The sequence below is a fragment of the Rhinolophus sinicus genome, chromosome 9, assembly GCF_057876585.1.
Source record: "Rhinolophus sinicus isolate RSI-liver-muscle chromosome 9, RSI-T2T, whole genome shotgun sequence".
In the NCBI taxonomy this organism is placed as follows: Eukaryota; Metazoa; Chordata; class Mammalia; order Chiroptera; family Rhinolophidae; genus Rhinolophus; species Rhinolophus sinicus.
The window spans coordinates 3,908,852-3,931,605 of record NC_142509.1 but is presented as its reverse complement, the minus strand read 5'-3'; the positions used below and the strand labels follow the sequence as shown (position 1 = coordinate 3,931,605).

At 40.3% G+C, this 22,754-nt stretch overlaps 1 protein-coding gene across 3 annotated transcripts in view; it reads right to left on the bottom strand.

Annotated features, from left to right (window-relative positions):
* The window catches only part of JHY (junctional cadherin complex regulator), an 80,971-nt gene that overhangs the window by 21,781 nt on the left and 36,436 nt on the right, over positions 1–22,754 (bottom strand). For all 3 annotated transcript variants that reach the window (XM_019718585.3, XM_019718587.3, XM_019718588.3), the window contains exon 4: positions 17,125–17,238. In XM_019718585.3, coding sequence (XP_019574144.3) covers positions 17,125–17,238 — 114 coding nt within the window. The remainder of the gene's footprint in view (positions 1–17,124; positions 17,239–22,754) is intronic.

The window sequence follows — 22,754 nt, the reverse complement described above, 5'->3', positions numbered from 1 at the left end:
ACTTGTCTTCTCTGCAGAGTTTGACCTTGTTCACCTGACTTTTCTCTTTTGAAATCTTCACGTCTCCAGCTACTTGACACTATTTTATCCTGGTCAGCTTTCTAAATCTCTGGCAATCCCTTTGTAGTCTCTTACCTTCTGCTCTCTACCTCTGTCTCTACTCACACTTAAAATTCTGCCATTTTCTATAGGGCCCTGTTCTTGACCTTTCTCTCTTCTCCCACTACCTACAATTGCTGGGGCATCTCAGCAATTCCAACAGCTTCAATCCACCAGTGAATTATGATGATGCAAATGTATGTTGCTAACTCAGATATCTCTCCTGATTCCAGATCAGATGTCCTACTCCCTACTGGCAACTCCAAACTCAACATCAGGCCCATCCCTGTCCTCATGCCTTCCTCACTTTCAGCCCAGCACCAAAGCCCTCCTTTTCTTCCTGAGGGGCTATTGGTACCACTAATCAGACACTTAGAAACTTAGATTTTGCTTTCACGTCTGGCCCTCAGCCTAGACTCAAGTAAACTCGAAACCCTTTTTTAGGTTTGGAATTTCTTTTGTCAACATCTACTTGGTGCTGTGAGCAGGATTCCAAAGAAAACCACCCAGGACCCAGACCCCATGCTAGGTGCCAGGTACCAGGGGGGCCGTTATGTCCCACTGGTTTCCCACTTCGCATTGGGTGAACTTGAGTGAGTTCACTTTTGGAATCCTGGATCTTCCTGCGTTTGGTTTCAGGTCCTGACTTTGAGTTGTTCTTGGAAAATCCTCAAGGTGGCACTAAAAGATAATGGTTGTTTGAGTTGAAATTAACCCAGGGAAAGAAGGAAGGGGTGTCTGTTTTTGTGTTTCAGTCTTTCAATTGGGATTACTCTCTGAGAGTCTGAACAAAATATCTTAGTTAAATGAGAGACTGAACTTGTTCAGCTTCAAAGAAAAGGGATACCTACTCCTGCCAGCCCGAATTTTGGGTATTCTTAGGTGACTAAGAATTATTGTCACCTATAATGTGACAATAATTATGTCTGGGAAATCTCAAGGCATGAAGTGTTACCACAGGGAATTCCAATACATTATAATTAAATAATTGACTTGTCTGGGGATACGCACATAAGGACCAGTCATCCAGTGCTCCGAGTCCTCATGGATGTATTAGACAGCCACAGAGAGAAACTGAGGCATGTAAGAGGGTTCGAGCTACTTAGGAGGTAAAGGACCTGCAGAAGTCAACCTACAAGAAAGACACTGCAACCCACAATATAATATCTCTAGAAGCTTATTCAGACTCTATAGATTTCAAAACGAAACTAAGTTCAAAATGGGAAATTGTGCTTCTAAGGCCAACCAGACCTAAGACGCACAGACACCTATTAGTACTCCTGGAGGATTCATATACATTTCACACAGAACTTTCCCTTGTAAGTATTTACAGAAATGGGAAGATTTAACTAAAAATGACCTTAGCTTAAGATGGCCAAAATGGGGAACTTTTGATACATCCAAATGATCTTTCTGCACGCACAGTTGGAAAAAGCCAGTTATAAATTACACTAAATAAATGGGAAGCTTACTTTGATTGGAAATCAGAAGCCTCAAGGGGAGGCACAGATAACCTCTCTTCCTTCTAGGAAGTTAACCAGAAAATGTTAGTCTGTCTCTGAATTAAAAAGGGCTCCCCAACTACTCACTGCCAATGACCCACTCCTCCCCCTTCTCCAACTGCTCTAGACCCTTTATTCTCTGAGCTCCCCCATGTGGACTTCCTTTCCCTTCCCCCTCCCATCCTGTTTCCACTCTTCTTTTCTGCTGCCTTCACCTCCACTCACTGAAAAAGAAACTAAAAGTAGCTGAACACTAGAAAGACCAGAAATTCTGTTGGCTCCCTTTAGGGAAAGGCCAATCTCAGGAAGGGGAGAACCAGCAATAATTTATATTCCTTCGTTTAGAAGATAATTAAGGTATCTAACTAAAGATTTTCCTGATCCCCTTCAAAACTCCATCAGATTTGCTAAGGAATTTGAGTTAACTATTAGAACACATGATCCTGGTTTTTTAGACCTGTTCCGACTGATACACCTATTGGTTTCTGAGAGTAAGGCAACAGAATAATTAAATAAGGCTTTTAGGAAAATCATATAGAAGCTTTTTAAGACAAAGAGAAACAGATTGGGATGAGTGCAGGGAATTAGCCCATCAGTTTTATCAAGCCATTTGTGAGATTTCCCCCCCACAAAATAGACTGGGCTAAAATTCATCAATGTAAATGAAGACCTGATGAAACCATACTTGATTTCTCTGAAAGCTTTAAGAAAACTTCCAAACAACATTTGGGATGGACTCCAGACAATTTTAATTGTCACTGAAATTATCTATTGCTCAAATTGCCATTTTTGGAGGGATTAGATGAAGAGCTTGTAATTCTGATTAAACAGCATAAATTAAACTGTCCTACTGTGCATACTAATAAGCTAGCAATTCTTGCTAATCAATTACCTAAAACTATCCAAACGAAAGAAAAGGATAAAGCTACTAAAATCATGAATTTACAGCTCCAACAATTGAGCAATCAAGTCAGACCTCCCCGGAGGCCTTTTCAACAAGGGGAAAGGTGAATCTGTTTTTACTGTAACAAGCCATCTTAAGAAAGATTGCAGAAAACTGAAATGGCATTTAGAAAAAGAAAAGAAACAGAAGCAAGCATGAGGCCACTCTAAGGATTATGTGAGGGTATTTCCCCTTCTCCTCATCAATACTTTAGGAGAAACTGAAATTATAAGAAAGGGGAAAACTACCAAGGCCCTTATAGACATCAGGACTACTTTATCTGTTCTCAACCATACCCAATTAAATTGCCCTCTCCCCCAGAGTAAAACTTCTATACAAATGGAAGGGATATCTAACCAATCAATGTCTGTTTTTCATTCAGAACCTGCTCTCTTCTAGCTAGAGAATGTTACTGGGCAACATATTTTTACTAGTCAAATCTGCCCCAATTTACCTGATAGGACAAGGCATTCTTGAAACTCATCACATCCATATATCCTTTTCTCAAAAGGGCAAAAAGTATTTAGAAGTAAATGAATCAGGCATTGAATTAATTGAGAAAATAATGATTTTAAAGGAATCTCAACAAGAGAAAATTAATTTTGTTTCATTTCTGATTTTGTTTATTAGTGTTTTCTCTCTTTTTATCTCAGTGAGCCTAGCCACGCATTTGTCAATTTTGTTAATCTTTTCAAAGAACCAGCTCTTTCTCACATTAATTTTTCTATTGTCTTTTTGTTCTCTATTTCATTTAGTTCTGCTCTGATTTTTATTATTTCGTTTCTTCTGCTGAACTTGGGTTTTACTTGTTCTTCTTTTTCTAGTTCTTTAAGGTGTAACATGAAGTTATTTATTTGGGATTTTTCTTGTTTCTTGAGATAGGCCTGTAATGATATAAATTTCCGTCTTAAAACTGCTTTCGCTGCATCCCAAAAATTTTGGTAGGATGTAGTTTCATTGTTATTTGTTTCTATGTATCTTTTCATCTCTCCTCTAATTTCTTCTTTGACCCGGTCGTTCTTTAAAAGTATGTTGTTTAATCTCATGTATTTGTGGTTTTTCCTGCTTTCTTTTTGCAGTTGATATCCAATTTCAAAGTTTTATGATCAGAGAATATGCTTGGTATGATTTCAATCTTCTTAAATTTCCTGAGGTTAGTTTTATGTCCCCTTTATGGTCTATCCTTGAGAATGTTCCATGTACACTAGAAAAAAATGCATAGTCTGATGTTTTAGGATGAAGTGCTCTATGAATGTCAATTATGTCCAATTTATCTAATGTGTCATTTAGCGCTGCTATTTCATTATTTATTTTCTGTTTGGATGATCTATCCATAGCTGTCAATGATGTATTTAAGTCCCCTAGTAGAATTGTGTTTTGGTCAATTTCTCCCTTTAGTTCTGTTAGTAGTTGCTTGGTGTACTTCGGTGCTCCCTGATTGGGGGCATAAATATTGATGACTGTTATGTCTTCTTGTTGTATAGTCCCCTTTACCATTTTGAAATGTCCATCTTTGTCTCTTGTTATCTTTTTCACCCTGAAGTCTGTTTCATCTGATATCAGTATGGCTACACCTGATATTTTCTGGATACCATTTGCTCGGAGTGTCAATTTCCACCCTTTCACTTTGAGTCTATGCTTGTCCTTGTAGCTGAGATGTGTCTCCTGGAGACAGCATATGGTTGGGTTTAGTTTTTTGATTCAATCTGCTACTCTGTGCCTTTTTATTGGTGAGCTCAGTCCATTTACATTTAGGGTGATTATTGATATGTGAAGATTTCCTGTCATTATATCTTTAGTTTTCTGGTAAGGCTGTGTCTCCATTGTTTCTTTGCCTTTTTTGTTGTTGTTTATTATTTCTGTGTGGTGGTATTCTATGATGTTTCCCTCTGTTTTGTCTTTTATTACAGTGTATATTTCAGTTCTGCATGTTTTTTGAGTGGTTACCCTTAAGTTTATCTAAAAGAAAGTTTCATATTTATAATATTCCATTTTCTTCAGCATGCCTACTTTCTCCATTCCCATATTCCGGTTCAGACCTTTACTCTCCCCCTTTTTGAGTTTTGGTTGCAACAAATTGTCCCTGTTGATGGTGGTCGAATAGCCTCCTTTAGTATTTCTTGTAGTGCAGGTCGTGTATTAGAAAATTTCCTCAGCTTCTGTATGTCTGGAAAGGTCTTTATTCCTCCTTCATATCTAAAGGATATCTTTGCTGTGTATATTATTCTTGGCTCATAATTTCTCTCTATCAATAGTTTGAATATTTGGTTCTATTCCTTGCTGGCTTGTAGAGTTTCTGCTGAGAAATCTGCTGATAATCTAATGGGCTTTCTTTTGTAGGTTACCGTCTTCTTTTCCCTGACTGCCTTGAGGATTCTTTCTTTGTCATTGATTTTTGACAGCTTCAATACAATGTGCCTTGGAGAAGGCCTGTTGGGTTGAGGTAATTAGAAGTTCTATTTGCTTCTTGGATTCGAGGATCCAGTTCCTTCCACAATTTTGGGAAGTTCTCATTGACTATTTGTTTGAATATACTCTGTGTTCCCTTCTCTCTTTCTTCTCCTTCTGGTACGCCCATTATTCTTATATTGCTCTTTCTGATGGAGTCAGAAAGTTCTTGTAGAGTTCTTTCATTTCTTTTAAGTCTCAAGTCTCTTTCTTATTCCATCTGTGTAATTTCCAGGTTTCTGTCTTTGATGTCACTGATTCTTTCCTCCATCTGGTCAACTCTACTACCTAAGCTGGCTATTTTTCCGGAAGTGCTATTTCATTCTTAATTTCTTCTATTGAGTTCCTAATCTCCAGAAATTCTATTTGGTTCTTTTTTAAAATTTCAATCTCTTTGGTAAAATGCTCATGTTGTTCTTTGTGTTTCTGAGTTGATTAAACTGCCTTTCTGTGTTTTCTTGCATCTTGTTGAGTTTTTTCAGAACTGCAATCTTGAATTCTCTGTCATTTAAGTCACATATTTCCATATCTTTAAGTTCATTTTCTGGAGACTTTTCACTTTCTTTCTGAGCTGTCTTGTTGCCTTGGTTATTCATGGCAATTAATGAATTATTATTTCTCTTCCTAGACATCTATAGGAGTGGGTTCTGCAACAGGTTGATAGGAAGAGGTCTTTCTTTTGTTTTTCAGTACGTGTTGGTAGAATGTTTTATTTTCTCTCTGACTGCAGCCTTTTTTTCTCTCTCACACTGTAGAGTTATGTTTTCTCTGCACTATTCCAGCTTCTCACACAATGGGGAGAATCCCCCACACAATGGGCTTCTCCTCTCTTAACAGTTCGCCTGGGTCATAGGGCATCGCATCCTTGCAGGGATGCTAAGAGCTTTTGAAGTTCCAAAGCTCTTCCTGCACCAGATTCAGAGACTGTGTGTTTCAGCGGTTCTGTTTACTCCTGCATAGATCTGCCCAGATAGGTAGGGACAGGGGCAGGGTGAATTGTGAGAGGTGGCCCCAAGCAATGGTGGTGACCACCACCACAGCGGGTCCTGCTTCCAAAGCTCCCTCCCCTTTGCCAAAACTAATTGGGCTGTGAATCTGTGTCTGCGGACCACAGTTCTCAGAACTGCAAATATTCTGTTCTTTTGGTCTGACACTGCTACTGTTCCGCTTCTAGCACTGGGCAGGTGGGGCCGGGGCGAGCTCTGGGAGGGTAGGGATTGGCCGCCTAGTCTCAGTGCCTTAGGCTTCCATTCTCTGCTCGGCAGTGAGGGCTGCAACCGCTGTTTTCAGCCTTCTTCCCTCAATCTTTGCTCCGAGGTCTCTGCTGTGAGTGTTGGGTTCAGCTGTGTTATATGCTGTCCCCTCAGCCATTTGGGCCATAAACAGAGCCCTAGCAGTCCGAGTTCTTCCCTTTCCCACAGCTGCGGTAGTTCCAGGATGCAGCGAGCTTGGAGCACTGAGTTAGGTCTGCGTCCTGAGCCCGTGCGGCTCCGTCTCTACACTTCTCCCTTCCCTCCTCCCTGTTCGCGCAATTTGCCCACCTTTAGGAGAATTCAGTAGAGAGACTCTTCATCTTGCCTGATTGCTGTGCAGGGAGTCCTTTGTGGAGTTATAGTTTTTCAATTTGTTGTAAATTCCAGTGGAGATTTACAGAGGCTCACCTCATGCCGCCATTTTGATCTAATCCTCCTGAGAAAATTAATTTTGAGACTGAACATTTCTATGGCGCTCTGGGCTCTTTCCAGTGTAGATATTTGCAAGATTAAGTTAGGTACTCCTATTAAAATAACTATTGACAATAGTTTGCCTCTACCTAATATTCATCAGTATGCTTTGACTCAATACACTGTCTGGAATTAAGTCCATTTTACAAGATTAGTTAAATAGAGAGCTTATAATTCCATGCACATATCCCGGTAATACTCCTTCCAGTAAATAAACCCTATAATGGGGAAGAATGGAGATTTGTACAAGATCTCAGTGCCACAACAAAATTGTTATTCCTAGACATCCCGTGGTCCCAAATCCACATGTATGCCATTGCTGTGGATTGCCAATATTTTTTAGTAATACATTTATGTAGTGCCTTTTTCAGCATTCCTATAGGAGAGGACAGTCAATATCTTTTTGCCTTCACCTGGGGAAGTTGCCAATTCACTTGGACTGTAATGCCCCAGAGATGTACAGAGTCCCACCTATTTCTTTCAAATATGAAAGGCTGATTTAAATGTTAAATTTCACAGAGATTCCACTCTGATCCAATATGTGGATGATTTACTTTTATGCTCCAGGACATTATTAGACTTCCAAAAGGACACAATTTATCTATACCAAAGCTAGCCATAAAGGTACATAACGTCTCAAAAGACAAGCTTCAATTCTGTTTACCCTAAGTAAAATATCTGGGCTATCTTATATCTAAAGATGGACTACGAATTCCTGAAAGACTCAGAGGAATTCTAGCCTTTCCTATTCCAAAAACTAAGAAAAACTAACAGCTTAAGGGATTTCTAAAGCTGACTGGATACTGTTGTAACTGGGTCCCAAATTTTTCATTAATAATTCAACCTCTATATGTATTATTAAAAGCAGATCAGCCTGATCCAATCCAATGGGTCCCCCCACCCCCACCCCCTACCACCATCCCTTAAGGGAAACAAGCTATGAGAGCTCTAAAGAGAGAATTATCTAAAGGTCCCACTTTGGGACACTCTAATTATAAACTTCCTTTCTTCCTTTATATACATGCAAATAAAGGAAATGATTTAGGAGTTTTAACTCATAAACATGGAGATAATCATACACTTATAGTGTATGATAGCCAGCAATCAGACTCAGTAGCAAAAGGGCTCCCTTCTTGATAAGGGCCATCTCTGCTATAGCCATGTTACACAAACAAATGTAGGACATAATTATAGACTCTCCTTTAGCCATTTATGTTCTTCGTTCTGTTGAATCTTTGCTAAACTCTCATCATACTTAGTACTTCTCTGTCAGATGACTGGTTTCTTATTGACCATTTTCTGATCTTATATAACTTTAGCTCAGAGTAACAGTCTTAACCCAACAACTTTAATACCTTCTTTATAGAAGGAAGAGACCCATAATTGCAGCTTATTTGCTGACCACCTTCTTGCTCTTAAATGATTTACAAGGAACTCCTATTGATAATGCTGACTTAATTTGATTTATAGTTGGATCTTATCTAAAAGATGAACAGGGACACCAACAAGCTGGATATGCAATAACTTCCCTGATGGACATAATTGAAAGTTCTTATTTACCTGAAATAAGATCTGCCTCAGAAAGCTGAATTAATTGCTCTAGCTCAGGCTTGTCAATTGGCCAAAGATCAAATTGCCAATATATATATATATTTTCTGCCTGGCCTTTTGAAAAAATTAAATTTATTGGGGTGACATTGGTTAATAACATTATGTAAGTTTCAACTGTACAATTCTATAATACATCATTTGTATACTGTATTGTGTGCTCACTACCATAAGCCTAGTCTCCCTCTGTCACCATATATTTGACCCCCTTTACCCTTTTCATCCTCCCCCCACTCCCTTTCCTCTCTGGTAACCTTCATACTGTTGTCTGTGTATACGAGTTTGTTTGTTGGTTGCTTTCTGTTTTATATTTCACATATGAGTGAAATCATATGATTCTTATCCTTCTACATCTGACTTATTTCTCTTAAAATAGCCAATTTTTATACTGATAGTCACTACGCCTTTTGTGTAGCTCATGACTTTGGAATGTTATGGAAACAACAAGGCTTCTTAACTTCCTCAGGGCAGCCTATAAAGAATGGAAAACAGGTTGTAGAATTCTTAGACGCTATACAGCAACCAAGACAATTGGCAATTACAAAAATTCCAGGATATTCTAAACCTGCCACCATGAAAGCAAAAGGGAATCACTTAATTGATGCTGCAGCTAAACAGACAGCACTAAACAATCAAACTGTCCAGACTTGGGAATGTTCCCTGCTCCCTAGTAAATCAATGAAAGACTCTCTTTGCTGTTCCAAAGGACAGCTGCAGAAGAAGCAAAGAAGGCATGGCACCAACAAGGGGGAACCTTCAACCCTGATAAACAAATACGGTTTGGATCCAATAAAAAGCCAATCTTATCTATAGGGGTTCAACTGCTTATGCTCTAACACGCACATGAACTAACACATTGGGGTCCTGAGAAAATTATTTCATGGAGTAAACAAAATTGCTGGAAACCTTCTCCCACTGTAGCTTACAGAGATATAACAAATGTTCTATTTGTCCAAAATATAACCCTGGAAAACCACTCCATGTGTCCCGGAGTCATTTCCCACTCCCTTTAGGCCCATTTGAGGTATAGCAATTGGATTTTATCTAAATGCCACCATTTCAAGGACACGAATATGTATTAGTTATGATTTGTATGTTTTCTCACTGGGTTCAGGCATTCCGTTGCAGGAAAGCAACAGCCTTAATGGTAAGCAAGTGATTCTTGGAAAAAGAAAATTTCCAGTGGGGAAATTCTCATTGAATTACATCATGACCGAGGGACTCATTTCACTGGGCAGATAATGCAATCCGTTGATAACATTTGGCCTATTCTGCAGCATTTTCATTGTGCTTATCACCCCCAAGCCTCCGAATTTGTGAAACATACCAAAAGTACAATCAAAACTCAACTAGCTAAACTCTCAGAAGCCTTTAGTCTCCCTTAGCCAAAACCTGTCCCTATCATGCTCTTCAATCTAAGATTTACCCCTTTTTAGTAAATGTAGCCTTTCTCCTTATGAAATAGTTACTGGACACCCTATGCATTTGGATGAAGGGGGATATGAACCAGCCTTACTAAAAGGAGACACTCATACATTATTGTCAAGGTCTCATTAACTAACTTAAAGAAAATGATAAATTAATAATTGTTTCTTTTCACAGTGTGCTCTCAGGAGCTGAAGACTTCAAAGACCATGATTTATAATGAGATTTTGTCGATGGGAACAAATATAAAATAAAATATTTCCTCCAATCTCACGGGAAGGGAACCTGTCAGGTATTACTAACTAATCAATGTGCAGCTAAACTGAAAGGAGTTAATTCATAGATTCACATTTCTCATTTTAAAAAGGCACCTGACAAAAAACGACAACAAAAAAAAGGCACCTGACCCTGAATGGACATCTACATACCCCTGTCTCTGACACTCACCTATGCCTGTATCAGATATCAAAACTCCTCAAAGATGAGAAGCCACTGACAACTGAAGTAAAGAACTGTTCCCAAGAAACTGGACCAGGCCTGTATCACACCAGCCTTTACAAAGACTCTCTACTTAAATTTCTTGCCTTTATCCCTTGCTGATCTTTGATTATAAGACTAGGCTATATTACAGGGAAGACTGTCAACATGATAACAAACCCAATTGTTCCCCTTTCCCTTGCTCTGCCATTACTCCTTCTAATGCCTGGAAAGATTATATTTAGTAAAACTCTCCCAAAGTGCTGCTAAAGGAGGAAATCTAACTAATTGTTGGGTATGTCATCAAATTCCTAAATCAATAAGAGACCAATACCACTCATTGCTCCTGTTACCAACTTTGATACCATTCCCAATATCACTGTCTTCTCAGATCAGCTCACATCAACTTCACCTTTAGGTAGATGTTATTCAGGAACCAGGGACATCTATGCCCTGCTTGTCCCTATCCTCTGTCATATCCACCAAATTTGAATTTAACCTTGCCCCCTCCTCGATCTCTTCCTTACTTGATCTCTAAATGTCTACATGACAAAATTGGAAACAAAAATGTAACCAAATTGTGTAAATGTGTTCCTTCCATTGAGTACCACCCTGATGAATTCTGGAAAACATGTAAACAGTTTCACCCTTGATTGAAAGGTATTCTCTCAGTCATACTTATGAATGAATCCATAAATAAAGCTACTCTTGGGGGGAGGGAGGGTGGTTTGTGCCCCACCAAAATTCATTTTTATTTGTGGCATAAGAGAAGATCCCCCAACTAAAAGATGGGTACATCGATGTTTAGACCGTTGGGAAATGGAAGGACTTTGTTTATTGGGGGCAATTCATCATTCCTTTATCTATTAATAAGAATTCCCCCACCCTCTTTGCATAGGACAAATTACTTTAACAAAGAGCTATTTCAACAGAACCAAGAACAGATCAAAGGCTGGCTGGTTAGGATGACAGTGTTGGATAAATTATACTCAGCATACTAATCCTGAGAGCAAGAATATATAGCAATAGGGATATGATTAGAAATTTATCTGCCACCATTGGACTAACAGCTGAAGAGATGGCTAAGACTATGGCTGCCACATGTAAAGGCTCAATTCTCTTGCTTGGGTGGTCCTTGACAATCGCATAGCCCTTGACTATTTGCTGGCCAAAAAAGGTGGAGTTTGTGTCATCACTTATAGTACCTATTCTACATATATAAACACCTCAGGATAAGTAGAGACTTGATTAGAAAAGGTTACATAACAAGCTAACTGGCTACAAGGAATAATAAAAGATGATCCACTACATGATTTGTGTAGCTGGCTACCTGAAGGGGTAGGAACGTTGATTGGATTTCTGCTACAGATTGCTATCATGATATTGGTAGGTTTGTTCATCCTTTTTGTAGTATTCAAACTTACAGTCTATTATCTTTCTCACTGATTGAAATCAGCTGCTCATACTAAAATTATGGTGGCACAAAGAATAGAAATGATCCATTGAACACTACATCCATTTAATTCAGAATAATTTGAACTCTTTTTCTGCTATATATAAGTTGCTTGCATATCCATTTGGATCAAGAAGATATAGACTAACTAAGCTTATAAGTCTGGTTGCTTTTTGCCAATTACACTTGATTTACTAATGTCTGTACCTTAACTCAACAAGGTTGAGTCTGTTATCCATGGTAATATAAATGGAATCTGAAATGGCTATAAAACAACGGCCAACTATAATGGGTGCAGAAGCCAAGGCCAAACACCTTTGGGACTCTTGTGGTCTGCCTGAGCTTTGGAAATTTTTAGCTGCAAAATGCAACTTACAACACTGTATTTTAACAGTTCAGTTACCCTGGCTAAATCCTAAACTAAATTTTTCAATAATTCAGTTGGTTGGTATAGAAACTATTCATAACACTCTAGTACTTCCAGTGGAAAATAGATGGGCCATATTTTTAAAAAATGACAGTACATGGGAACCCATCTCATTGTCAGATTATGAAAATCAAAGAGGTAAATGGTTATGCCCTCAAACGATATGAAATTTTGAATCCACCCAAACCTGGCCTATTGTAACTACTCCAACAAACATAGGAAAGGGACATTATTGTTGGAAAAAATTAGAGAATTCCTTTGTTACTCTAAGTATAATAACTTCTATTATAATAACTCTAAATTTATATTAAATGCTACAGGAATACGGTACAATACTGAGGTTATTGGTAAAGTGATTTTACCTGAGGCTAATAAAACTTAAAACAATATTAGTGCTGAAAATCAAATGTACTGGGAGATTGTACTCAGTCCTCCCCATGAAGTTCTTCCTATGGAAACTGATTGGCCGGAAGAAAAATTAGATATATTAGATCATAAAACAGCTAAAAGTCTTTGTTCATTGGGCCAACCTATCATAAGGTACAGATGGCAGTAGACGAAGGAGGAAAACACATTATTAGTAGAGTGAAATATCTGATGACACATGTAAAGTGTTCTTTGACTCGCTAGGATATTTACTCCCCTCAACTTTATCCTTACCTAATAGCAATCGTATTATTGGACCACTGTTATTATTCCTCTTCTTGTGATGTAAATGTTATATTAGATGCAGAAGGATAAAGATTAAGGTAAACAATAAAACTCAGATTGTGATAGCTCACAGGTTAGAAATGATCCAGAATGTTCTTCATAATGAAGGCCTATTTACCTGCATTTTCTCCTTTGGGGAAAATTAGGCCTTAATTAACATGCCATGGTTACTGTCTTGCCCCATCCCCAATGGTCCATCATTTCAATAAGACAAAGCTGACACTGAGATTTCCTAGGAATGAGCCTTCCTAGCACCAGGCGAGCATATTATCGAACCAAATGGTTGGTCATCAGTGCCATCCTTTGGATTGATTTATGACTGAAAGGGGGATTGTAAATGAAAAGGGGGCTACCTGGCAGGCCTGACAAGCACAACAATTGAAGGGAACCACATAGGATGTTCTGATCATAAAAATTCCAAACTGAGCTGGTTATAAGGGGAAGTCACATCCTAGGCCTATATGATAGATTAATCTTTACATTGAGCAAGCCCTGTCCATTGTTTATGCGCATCTAGGATAACATGCTTAAAATGCCAGAATAATCTCTTCCCCAGACCTCCAGAGATAAACACCCCAGTACCAGGGAGAGACAAACCCAATATTCCTCATTGTTATCTTTTACCCGCATACCTCTGTAAACTATGTATGTAATTATCCTGTACCCAGCAATGTAAAAAAAAATATGTACCTCTCCATTTTGTTTTTTATACAATCCTAGAAATTTTACCACTTTTCTTTCTTCTGCCTCCTTAATCAGCCAATGGATTTCATGTCACCTTCCTTATGTCTTCTCCTCTGATTCTAATGTATAAAATGAATTGCAAAACTACTATTCCTTGGAGCATTTTCCCAGTTCTCTGTGATTTTGCTTTCAGATCTGGCCCTCAGCTAAGGCTCAAATAAACTCTTTAAACCTTTCTTTATGGTTGGAATTTCTTTCATAGACAAAACCATTCTCTTTCTCTCTCTTCCATTTTATCTTGTATTTAAGCAACTGTTAAATTTGTTAATTTCCCTTCCTGACCATCTCTAGGCAGGGGTTGAGTGGGATCAGGTACTGTCCTGAACTGCAACAAGTTTAGTCCAGCCAATGGAATGAGATATAGCCACCCTACTGAAAAGTGAACAATGACAAACACTGAGCAAGTGCTGCACTTTTCCAGTTCTCCCATCACCTCTTGCAGAAACCACAGCAAAAGTCACCTTCCTGGTTCTGCTGTCTCTTCAGTCTTCTTCCCTTCCAATCTATTCTTCAGACAATGGCCAGAATGCATTTCCTAACATGCAAACCTGATTGTGTCATTAACCTGCTTAAAATTTTCAATAGCTTCATGTTATCCACAGCATAAATTCTAAAATCTTTTGATTGACATAAAAAAAAGTCTTCCTAGGCCCTAGCTAACCAGCCCAGCCCCATTTCACACCACTCCCCTGCCTCATATTTTCTTCTTTAGTTGCTGAACTATGTGTAATCCACAGGACATATTACGCTCTCTTGCACTTTCATATCGTTGCCATCTTTTGTCTCTTGGCAAATTTTGATTCATCCTTCTAGGGTCAACTATTTTACGGAGGCTTTTCCTGTCCTTTTAGGGCAGAATTAGGTCCTCTTTTAGTTACACTGCATTTTGCACTTACTTTTATATTATTGTATTATAATGATTTTATAACTGTCTTCCAACTAAAGTTTTGAGCTCCTTCAGGGTAGGGACCATTTTTTAAAACAATAAATTTTATTGGGGGACAGTGTGTTTCTCAGGGCTCATCAACTCCAAGTCATTGTCCTTCAATTTAGTTGTGGAGGGTGCAGCTCAGCTCCAAGTCCGGTTGCCGTTTTCAATCTTTAGTTGCAGGGGGCGCAGCCCACCATCCCATGCGGGAATTGAACTGGCAACCTTGTTGAGAGCTTGTGCTCTAACCAACTGAGCCATGCGGCCGCCCCCCTGGCAGCTCAGTGGCAGCTCATTGTCTTCAATCTAGTTGTGGAGGGCGCAGCTCACTGGCCTGTGTGGGAATCGAACTGGCAAACCTGTTGTTCAGAGCTCACGCTCTAACCAACTGAGCCATCCAACCGCCTCATAGGGACCATTTTTTTAAAAAAGAGCTTTCGTCAAGTTTTATTTATTTTTTTGAAGATTATTTTTTACCATGTCTTTTGGGCTAGACACCTAAAACCCAGTGCCTAAATATATAAGTACTCCATAAATATTTATTCTGTGAATTATTTTGATTTCATGCAAGAATATTTCTCAGTGAGAACTATTCATTGTTAGATTAGGTTTAATGAGGAATATGCAGAGTCTTTTAAAGTCATCTTTCAAAAAAAATTGTCTAAGGAGGCCCATTTTCACTTGGAGCTTCACTAAATGACATTTAAATGTTTCTTTAAACAACCAGTAAATATTTATTGAGCCTTAGCTTTGTGCAAAGGATTGTGCTAGGAGATGTAGAGAAAAATACAATACTAATGTTCAAGGAGCTTATAGTTTGGTTGATACAAAAGAAACACAGGCAGCAGCAGCTAATGGGACCAAATATGAGAAGCTCTGAGGGTGTGGTCCAGACCACCGGCACAATAAGAGCTGAGAGAGGTGGCAGAGTACAAGGGTAGGAGTGTCTGGGAAATCTTCATGTGGTGGGGGGGACAGAAAGGAGCCATCAGATTTGGGTAGTTAAAGAGGAGAAAGAAAGAAAGGCAACCTGGAGTGTTTGCACACCGAGGGCCTAGGTAGGAGGCAGCAGGCAGTTACAAATCTTTTCTAAATAAAGGAAAACATCCCTTGGGCCACTCTGTGTTGCTGTCAGTTTAGGTTTAGCAATGTTTACATGTTTGGCTCCTCAGTGCTTTCATTCAGGAGTGGGTTATATACAAATGAGTCCTAATACACACAGAATAAACAGTGTTCTTTTGGCTTTATTCTGATTTTCTTCAACGAAGTTTTTACTGCCTCAATCTAGGACCACGCTGTGAATCAAGCACTGGATTATTTTATCATTAATTGAGAAGCTTACAATTTTCCTTAGTGATACTTATGAAAGCTATAGGCTGCAAGAATCTTGCATGCTTCACATGTGTTTTCTATGATAATTTAAGCAAGGTCATAGAATCACAGCATTTTGCAACTGGGATGGACCTTGTAGTTGATTTTGGCCAAAACTTCATTCAATAAAGAAGAAATTTAAGGCTTGGAGGAAGTAGAGATTTGTCCGAGTGAATGGCAGGTGAAGGCTCATGTCTTCTGAGCCAGTCTATCTCCCATAATGCATGGCAAGCCTTAAGGTGTTTCCTTTGTCCTCCCCATGCCACTGACCAAGCTCCCTAGGCGCTCTACCAAGTTTGGGAGTAGATCCTGTCCTTTATATCCCACTGCCATGAGACACTTCTGAGCCCATCCTCTCAACTTCCGGGTGGGTCCTCCCTGGCATCAGCTTTCAGGCAGCTCTGGGTGAACAACTGTCTTTGCTTCTTTTCATGCAACTCGAAGAGTGACCTGGAGGCCACTGGGGAGGAAAGGTGATTTGGGTAGTCCCTCTTTTCTAAATTCTCTGAAACTGGAATGAACTTTATTATTTTCATTATTACTTTTATCATTGCACATAGTTTTAACTGATGATGTCAACAGGCTCTATAGGCTGCGTGATTTCAAAGGGCCCATTCCTTCTTAAGCAGGGATAAACCCCATCCACGAGTGACTGCTCCACATAACTCCATACACTGGTTCAAGGAGAAATCAGCTGCCAGTGCTTTTCCTGATTCTTAAAGAAAAACAGTCAGTGAGGACAGTTTCACACAAATCTTCCATGAAATCATATGTGATTTCAAAGCAGTAAACCCATGGCCTAAAACACATGTCAGCATGTCAGGTTACTGGTTAGTAGTGAGGCTCAGGAATCACATTTAAGGGGTCATGTTCCCCTTCACCTTCGGACTCTATATAACTGTCAATTCCAAAAGGAAACAGGCTTGAGAGCAGCACAGAATAGGGCAATATTTTAGAACTGTTACTTTCTTCCCCTGCATTTCCCCCATGCCTTTCTTCTCTAAAGGGCTATAACTCTGAATGTTTAGAAAGTGATGTGATGATTTTCCTCTAGGAAATAGAACCTTTGGAAAAATGAGTAGGGTTGGTTGGCTGAGCAAGCAATGGCCCATCTGAGCAGAAGCCAGTCTCACACATAGGAGAGTGCGTTAAGTATTCTCACGGACAAGAATAACACCTTAAATGATAAGAAGTCAGTCACGAACATTACTTATATTCAGCAGCAACACTACAAACACATTTAAAATTCAATCCAGCAGGTAACCTTTAGCTGTTGGGCTCTTTGGTGCCATTTGTCTTCAGGATCGATAGCAGCATTTTCAGTCTCTTTGGCATTCTCCGTAGACGTCTTGTCAGTTACTCTGACTGAGTAGAAGATCTAAAAGGGTAAAACATATATAGCATGTTAACTGGATTCAGTTTAGTCTTAGAGCCATGGGGCTCAAATCTGCATACTCTAGAAAGAGGTCTTGTAGGGTGGGGTTTTATTTTCAGTTCGTTTCAAGGATTCATCTTAGTACTCAGGGACCTGCATTGTTCCCAAGAAAAATGGGAATACACAATGTTTTCTTTTGCAGGCATGATTTGAGAACTGGTGCTTTGAGGTCAAACTACTCATAACTTTAAATGCTTGATACATACTCAGGGTACCTGATTTTACCCCAGTTATCTGAACCAGATGCTGCAACAAATGTTTGAGTATGCCAAATGAAACAATACTACACTCCAAGATGATGACAACAACAATAGAAATAACAATAGTATTTAATATACGCTGAATGCTCATAGTATGCTATTAGCTGTCCTAAGCACTTAGCATATGATATATCAGTTACTCCTCATAATAACCTTATGTACTATTATTACCCACTTTTGGAAATGAGAAAACTGAGGGACAGAGAGTGTGGGGACAGAGCCAGGAGTGCAGTTTCCAGGCTCTCAGCCTCACATAGAAAGGTGCTGGCTCAGGTAGTAAATGGCCATCAACTGTGATTGGATGGCCATCAGCTGTGGCTAGTTGGCTGTCAGCTGTAACCAGTGAGCCATTGGCCACTAACATAACTGCCGTGGCTACACTAGCAGAAAAATGGGGGCTAGCAAGAAGATGGTGGCTGAGCTAGCAAGCGCAGATTGCAGCTAGCAAGTGGGGTTGGTTGGTTGGCAGAAAAGAGGATGGCAGGTTGCAGATCGTGTGGCTCCTCCTTCCGGTGTCTTCAATCCAGCCACCAGCGAGACTATAGTGGTATAACTCCCCTATCTATGGCTCCGTGGGTGTTCCTTTTTGACCTCACCATGTCCTGCATTCTTATGTGGGGAGCGGGAGCTGAGACCCTGCGGGACACATTGCGCAGCGAGCAGGATACGGTGCTGGCCAAAGCTCTCCAAAAGGCGGTGGAGCAGTTTGAATACTCAGTCTCAGGAAGACCAGGAGGAGCAGCTGCTGGACAGCTGGACCCCCGTAGAGGGGTGGGAAGACGTGGACGGTTCCCCAACCAGCGTAGGGCAGAAAAAGTGAAGGTCGTTGCGGCCCTGTGGGCTGAGAAGTGCTTGCTGAGGCCCTCACCCCTGGGTTGGGGAGGACTTGGAGCCCTCGCCCTGCAGAGAGGGCACACATTGTGAGGCTAACGCACATCCCTGGAGAATGACTGTGGACTATGGGGAATTGCTTTCAATCCCTAATTTAATGGACCGCTTGACTGTTTGCTTGGGAACATACCACCAAGCAGTGGAACTGATGGATGTCTGCTTTTGTGTCTCGACCGGCCGCCATCGAGAATATGTGAGAACCCTGGCTGAGGCCAGAGAGAGTGGCAGTGCCCTGAGAGGCTCTTGCTATGTCCAGGGTGTCTGGCTGTGCCCAGACAGGGTGGCAGTGCTCTGAGAACCCTGGCTGAGCCCAGGAAGTCTGGCTGTGCCCAGAGAGAGTGGCAGTGCCCTGAGAGGCCCTGGCTGTGCCCGGGGAGACTGGTGGTACCCTAAGAAGCCCAGGAAGTCTGGTTGTACCCAGAAGGACTGGTGGTGCCCAGAGAAACTCTGGCTGTGCCCAGAGAGCCTGGCTGTATCCAGGATATTGCATTCACCTCCAGGCTCCTCGCACAGGGCCCCTTGTAGAAGGCGTTTGTTGTGTAGATAGTGAGGCGAGACCCTGTAGGGGTGGAGTGTGGGGACAGAGCCAGGAATGCAGTTTCCAGGCTCTCGGTCTCATGTGGAAAGGTGTTGGCTCAGGTAGTAAATGGCTGTCAACTGTGATTGGATGGCCATCAGCTGTAACCAGTGAGCCATTGGCCACTAATATAACTGCCGTGGCTACGCTAGCAGCAAATGGGGGCTAGCAAGAAGATGGTGACTGAGCTAGCAAGCACAGATTGCAGCTGGCAAGTGAGGTTGGTTGGCAGAGACAAGTGGATGGCGGGTTGTGGATCATGTGGTTCCTGCGTCCTGTGTCTCCAACCCAGCCGCCAGAGAGACTATAGTGGTGTGACTCCCCTATCTATGGCTCTGTGGATGTTCCATTTCGTCCTCTCCATGTCCTGCATTCTTATGTGGGGAACAGGAGCTGAGACCTTGCATGACACCCTGCATGACAGAAAGGTTAAGCAACTTGCCCAGAATCAACAGCTAGTAAGAAGAGGAGCCAGGCAGTCTAACTCCAGAGCCTACACATTTAATAGTTTTGCTAAACTAACTCATTAGAAATATCATCTTTGACTTACAGAATTTGTAGTTTGGCCCTCAGTTAATTTAAATAATGTAGGTCCATGGTTTTTAATTTTAGGAAGATGTTACAATAACCTAGGAAGCTTTTAAAAAATCAATGCCATAGTCTCATCCAAGACTAATTAAATCAGAAACTCTGGGGATGGCCCCAAATATCAATATACTTTAACCACCCACCCAAGGTGGGTCTATTCTGCAGCCAGGTTTGGGAACCACTGATAAGGGCAGCTACATAAGATTTAGATCCCCAAATTTTTCGTGGGATTTAGGTTCCTAAATTATGAAGGCCCTTCATTGCCTCCATTAGCTACCTATTTTAAATAAAGAAATTAGATTGTCTGTGCTATGTGGAATTCAAGTCACCAGGCAGCATTTCAGAAAGCAAAATTAAAGTTATACAATCTTAATATTAGAAAAGATTCTGGAGGAAATCCAGTACAACCTCTGGTGCTTCTGTACCATCTCTGGTAAAATGTTCATCCACTTGATGTCTAAATACCTGCCACCTGGCGGGAGTTACATGCTTGTCAGTATTAGTATAGTTTTAAAGATCTTCTATGAATTGAGGGGGAGAAAAGAATAGAGGGCTTGCAAATAATTCCTTTCTGTAGGAGACATGGTCCCATGGAGTGAAATGTTAGACTTCTTAATGTTTCATGGATGATGAATGTGGGGACAGAGTCCCAAACAGCAATTTCCAGGCTCTCAGCCTCACGTGAAAAGGTGCTGGCTCAGGTAGTAAATGACCATTGACTGTGACTGGCTGGTCGTTGGCTATGACTGGTTGGTCGTTGGCTGTAGCCAGTTGGCCAACTGACTGCTGATGTAACTGCCGTGACTGCGTTGGTTGGTTGGTTGGTTGGCAGGCAGAAAAGTGACTGGCAGACTGCAGATCATGTGGATCCTACTTCATGTGTCTCACCCAGCTGCCCGCGAGAATATAGTGGTCTGACTCCTCTATCTATGGCTCCATGGGTGTTCCTTTGTGGCCTCACCATATCCTGCGTTCTTATGTGGGGAGCGGGACAAGAGACCCTGCATGACACCCTGCATGACAATGAACATATAATTCCATTACTGAGCAACCTAAATGCTATAAAGCTCTTCCTTATAAGAGCAGAAATATGTCTTCCTGTAATTTCTATCCCTCTTCCCTCTAAAATAACATAGAATAAGTCGATTTCTCTTTCAGAAAACAGCCTGAAATGGTGAGAAGCTGATTATAATGTCTTTTCTAAGCCTTCTCTTCTTTGGAGGACCTATTTCTTTGCCTTTCCTCCTGGGACTGGTTATTCAGGTTGGGCTCCTTTGGTCACTCTGCTTTGTCACCTGTAAATACTAGTCTCCCTCTTTCGAAACTGATGTGATTAATTTTTAAATTTAGATTCAGAATTTTATACTTGTTTTATTACATCTTCCCTGATGGGCTATACAGTGTGAGAAGCAGGAAGGTGTAACACTGGAAGGGACATGCCATGTTTGTGTTCAAACTCTCCCTCTGCTGCTTCTATAGACTTTATACTTATGCAGACTAGTATTCAATATGGAAAGAGGCAAAAATATTTATTAAATACTACGTAATAAATAAGCATTTGACAATAAAGACAACCTCATTCCTTACCACTCAGTGTGGCTTCTCTGGCAAAAGACATTTTGTTTCCTTTATTTTGGGTGTAAACTTATCTCTACCTGAATGCCTATTTATCACAAATACTGTATAGGCAGATAGATAGATAGTTAGGTAGATAAGGCAAATAGATGGTGTAGAAATTTAGATACTTAAAGGTTGATCTGAAAATGGGAAAAAAATGAAAATAAAAGCTTTCCATGCTTGAATTTTCACTGAATATAAGGAGCAAAATGCACTATTTGATGATGGAAGTTTTCTAATTACAAATGGAAGTAGTCAACATGTTTTGAATGATTACTTACTCTGCAAATGGAAAACTTTACAACACCAAGAAACAGCTGAACTTGTGCTGAAATGGAAAGTTTAAAACTATAAATGCTGCTGCGTAAGGTCAGGAAATATTTCTAATGTTTCCATCTCTTGGTCCCTTGCACAGTACTGGTTTAAGAAACATTAGATGACTGTAAAAAGCATTAGGCTTTACAACTTTTGTCATCGTTATTACAAAGATTTCAATCTCGTATTTGCCATGATGTTAAGAAGAAACACAGTTCACTTTAAAGAAAAGTCAACTCTGTCCTGGGGGAGAAATGAGGGCTAAGAGAGTAAAAAAATCTAAATAGGCTGCCTAAGCAGGCAAGGAAATAATCATTTTTCAAACCTCAAACAGGTGATGTTTTGGATGAACTGTTATCTGGAGGCTGGGAGAAAGAGAAGTTGGGCTTATTCCTAGACCTGCTACTGGGTGGTTTTATTCCCTGGCTGTTGTAAAGGGGACTGGGTTTAGTTAATTCAGTTTTTCACTGGTGATATTGTTTGATTGGCAATGATGGGATCTCTTATATAGCTTTGGTAAAAAGTTTACAAATTAAAAACATATTGTCTTATGCTTCCTTCCCCAGAGAATGTAGAATGTACAATATTTCCATGCACAGGCTGTTTCGGTGGAACTCAGTGTCTGAATCACCCCAGCGAGAGTCTCTGGGCTAGTAAAGCATACTTCTACATTATCTCTTTGAAAGTGGAATGGGACACAACCTCTGCCAGTTATTTATTTATTTATTTTTTTGTGAACCATTCTATTAATACCAATCAAATCGAGAAAATGATCAAATGAAATTGCATTTTGAGCATCATAAGCTGTGTAATGTCTATTCTGTTAAATTGGGGCCTATAATTGCTTCTCTACAGAAAAGATACAACAAAGACAGCAATCATGGCATGTCATTATCCCAGACTAGAAAACCGGCCTTTGCTGGGAGGACATCAAAGGCTTGTGGTTCTCGAATTGCATTTGGCTGCTATTGTTGAAGCACAGGCAATCTTGATTAGGTGTTTACACTGAAGTAAGGCGCAGAGCAGAGAGCCTGAGTGCCTGGGTCTAGAGCCATTAAAAAATTGTACATTATGTTCCTTGCTTTGAAGTGAGGGTTTTGTAGGTAGGAAAGCAACTCAGATTGAATACAGCTGAGTTATACTGGCCTGCGACTGCTCTCTCACAGAAACTCACCAGGTTCTTAGAGAATCAGCACCACAAAGATAGTTGA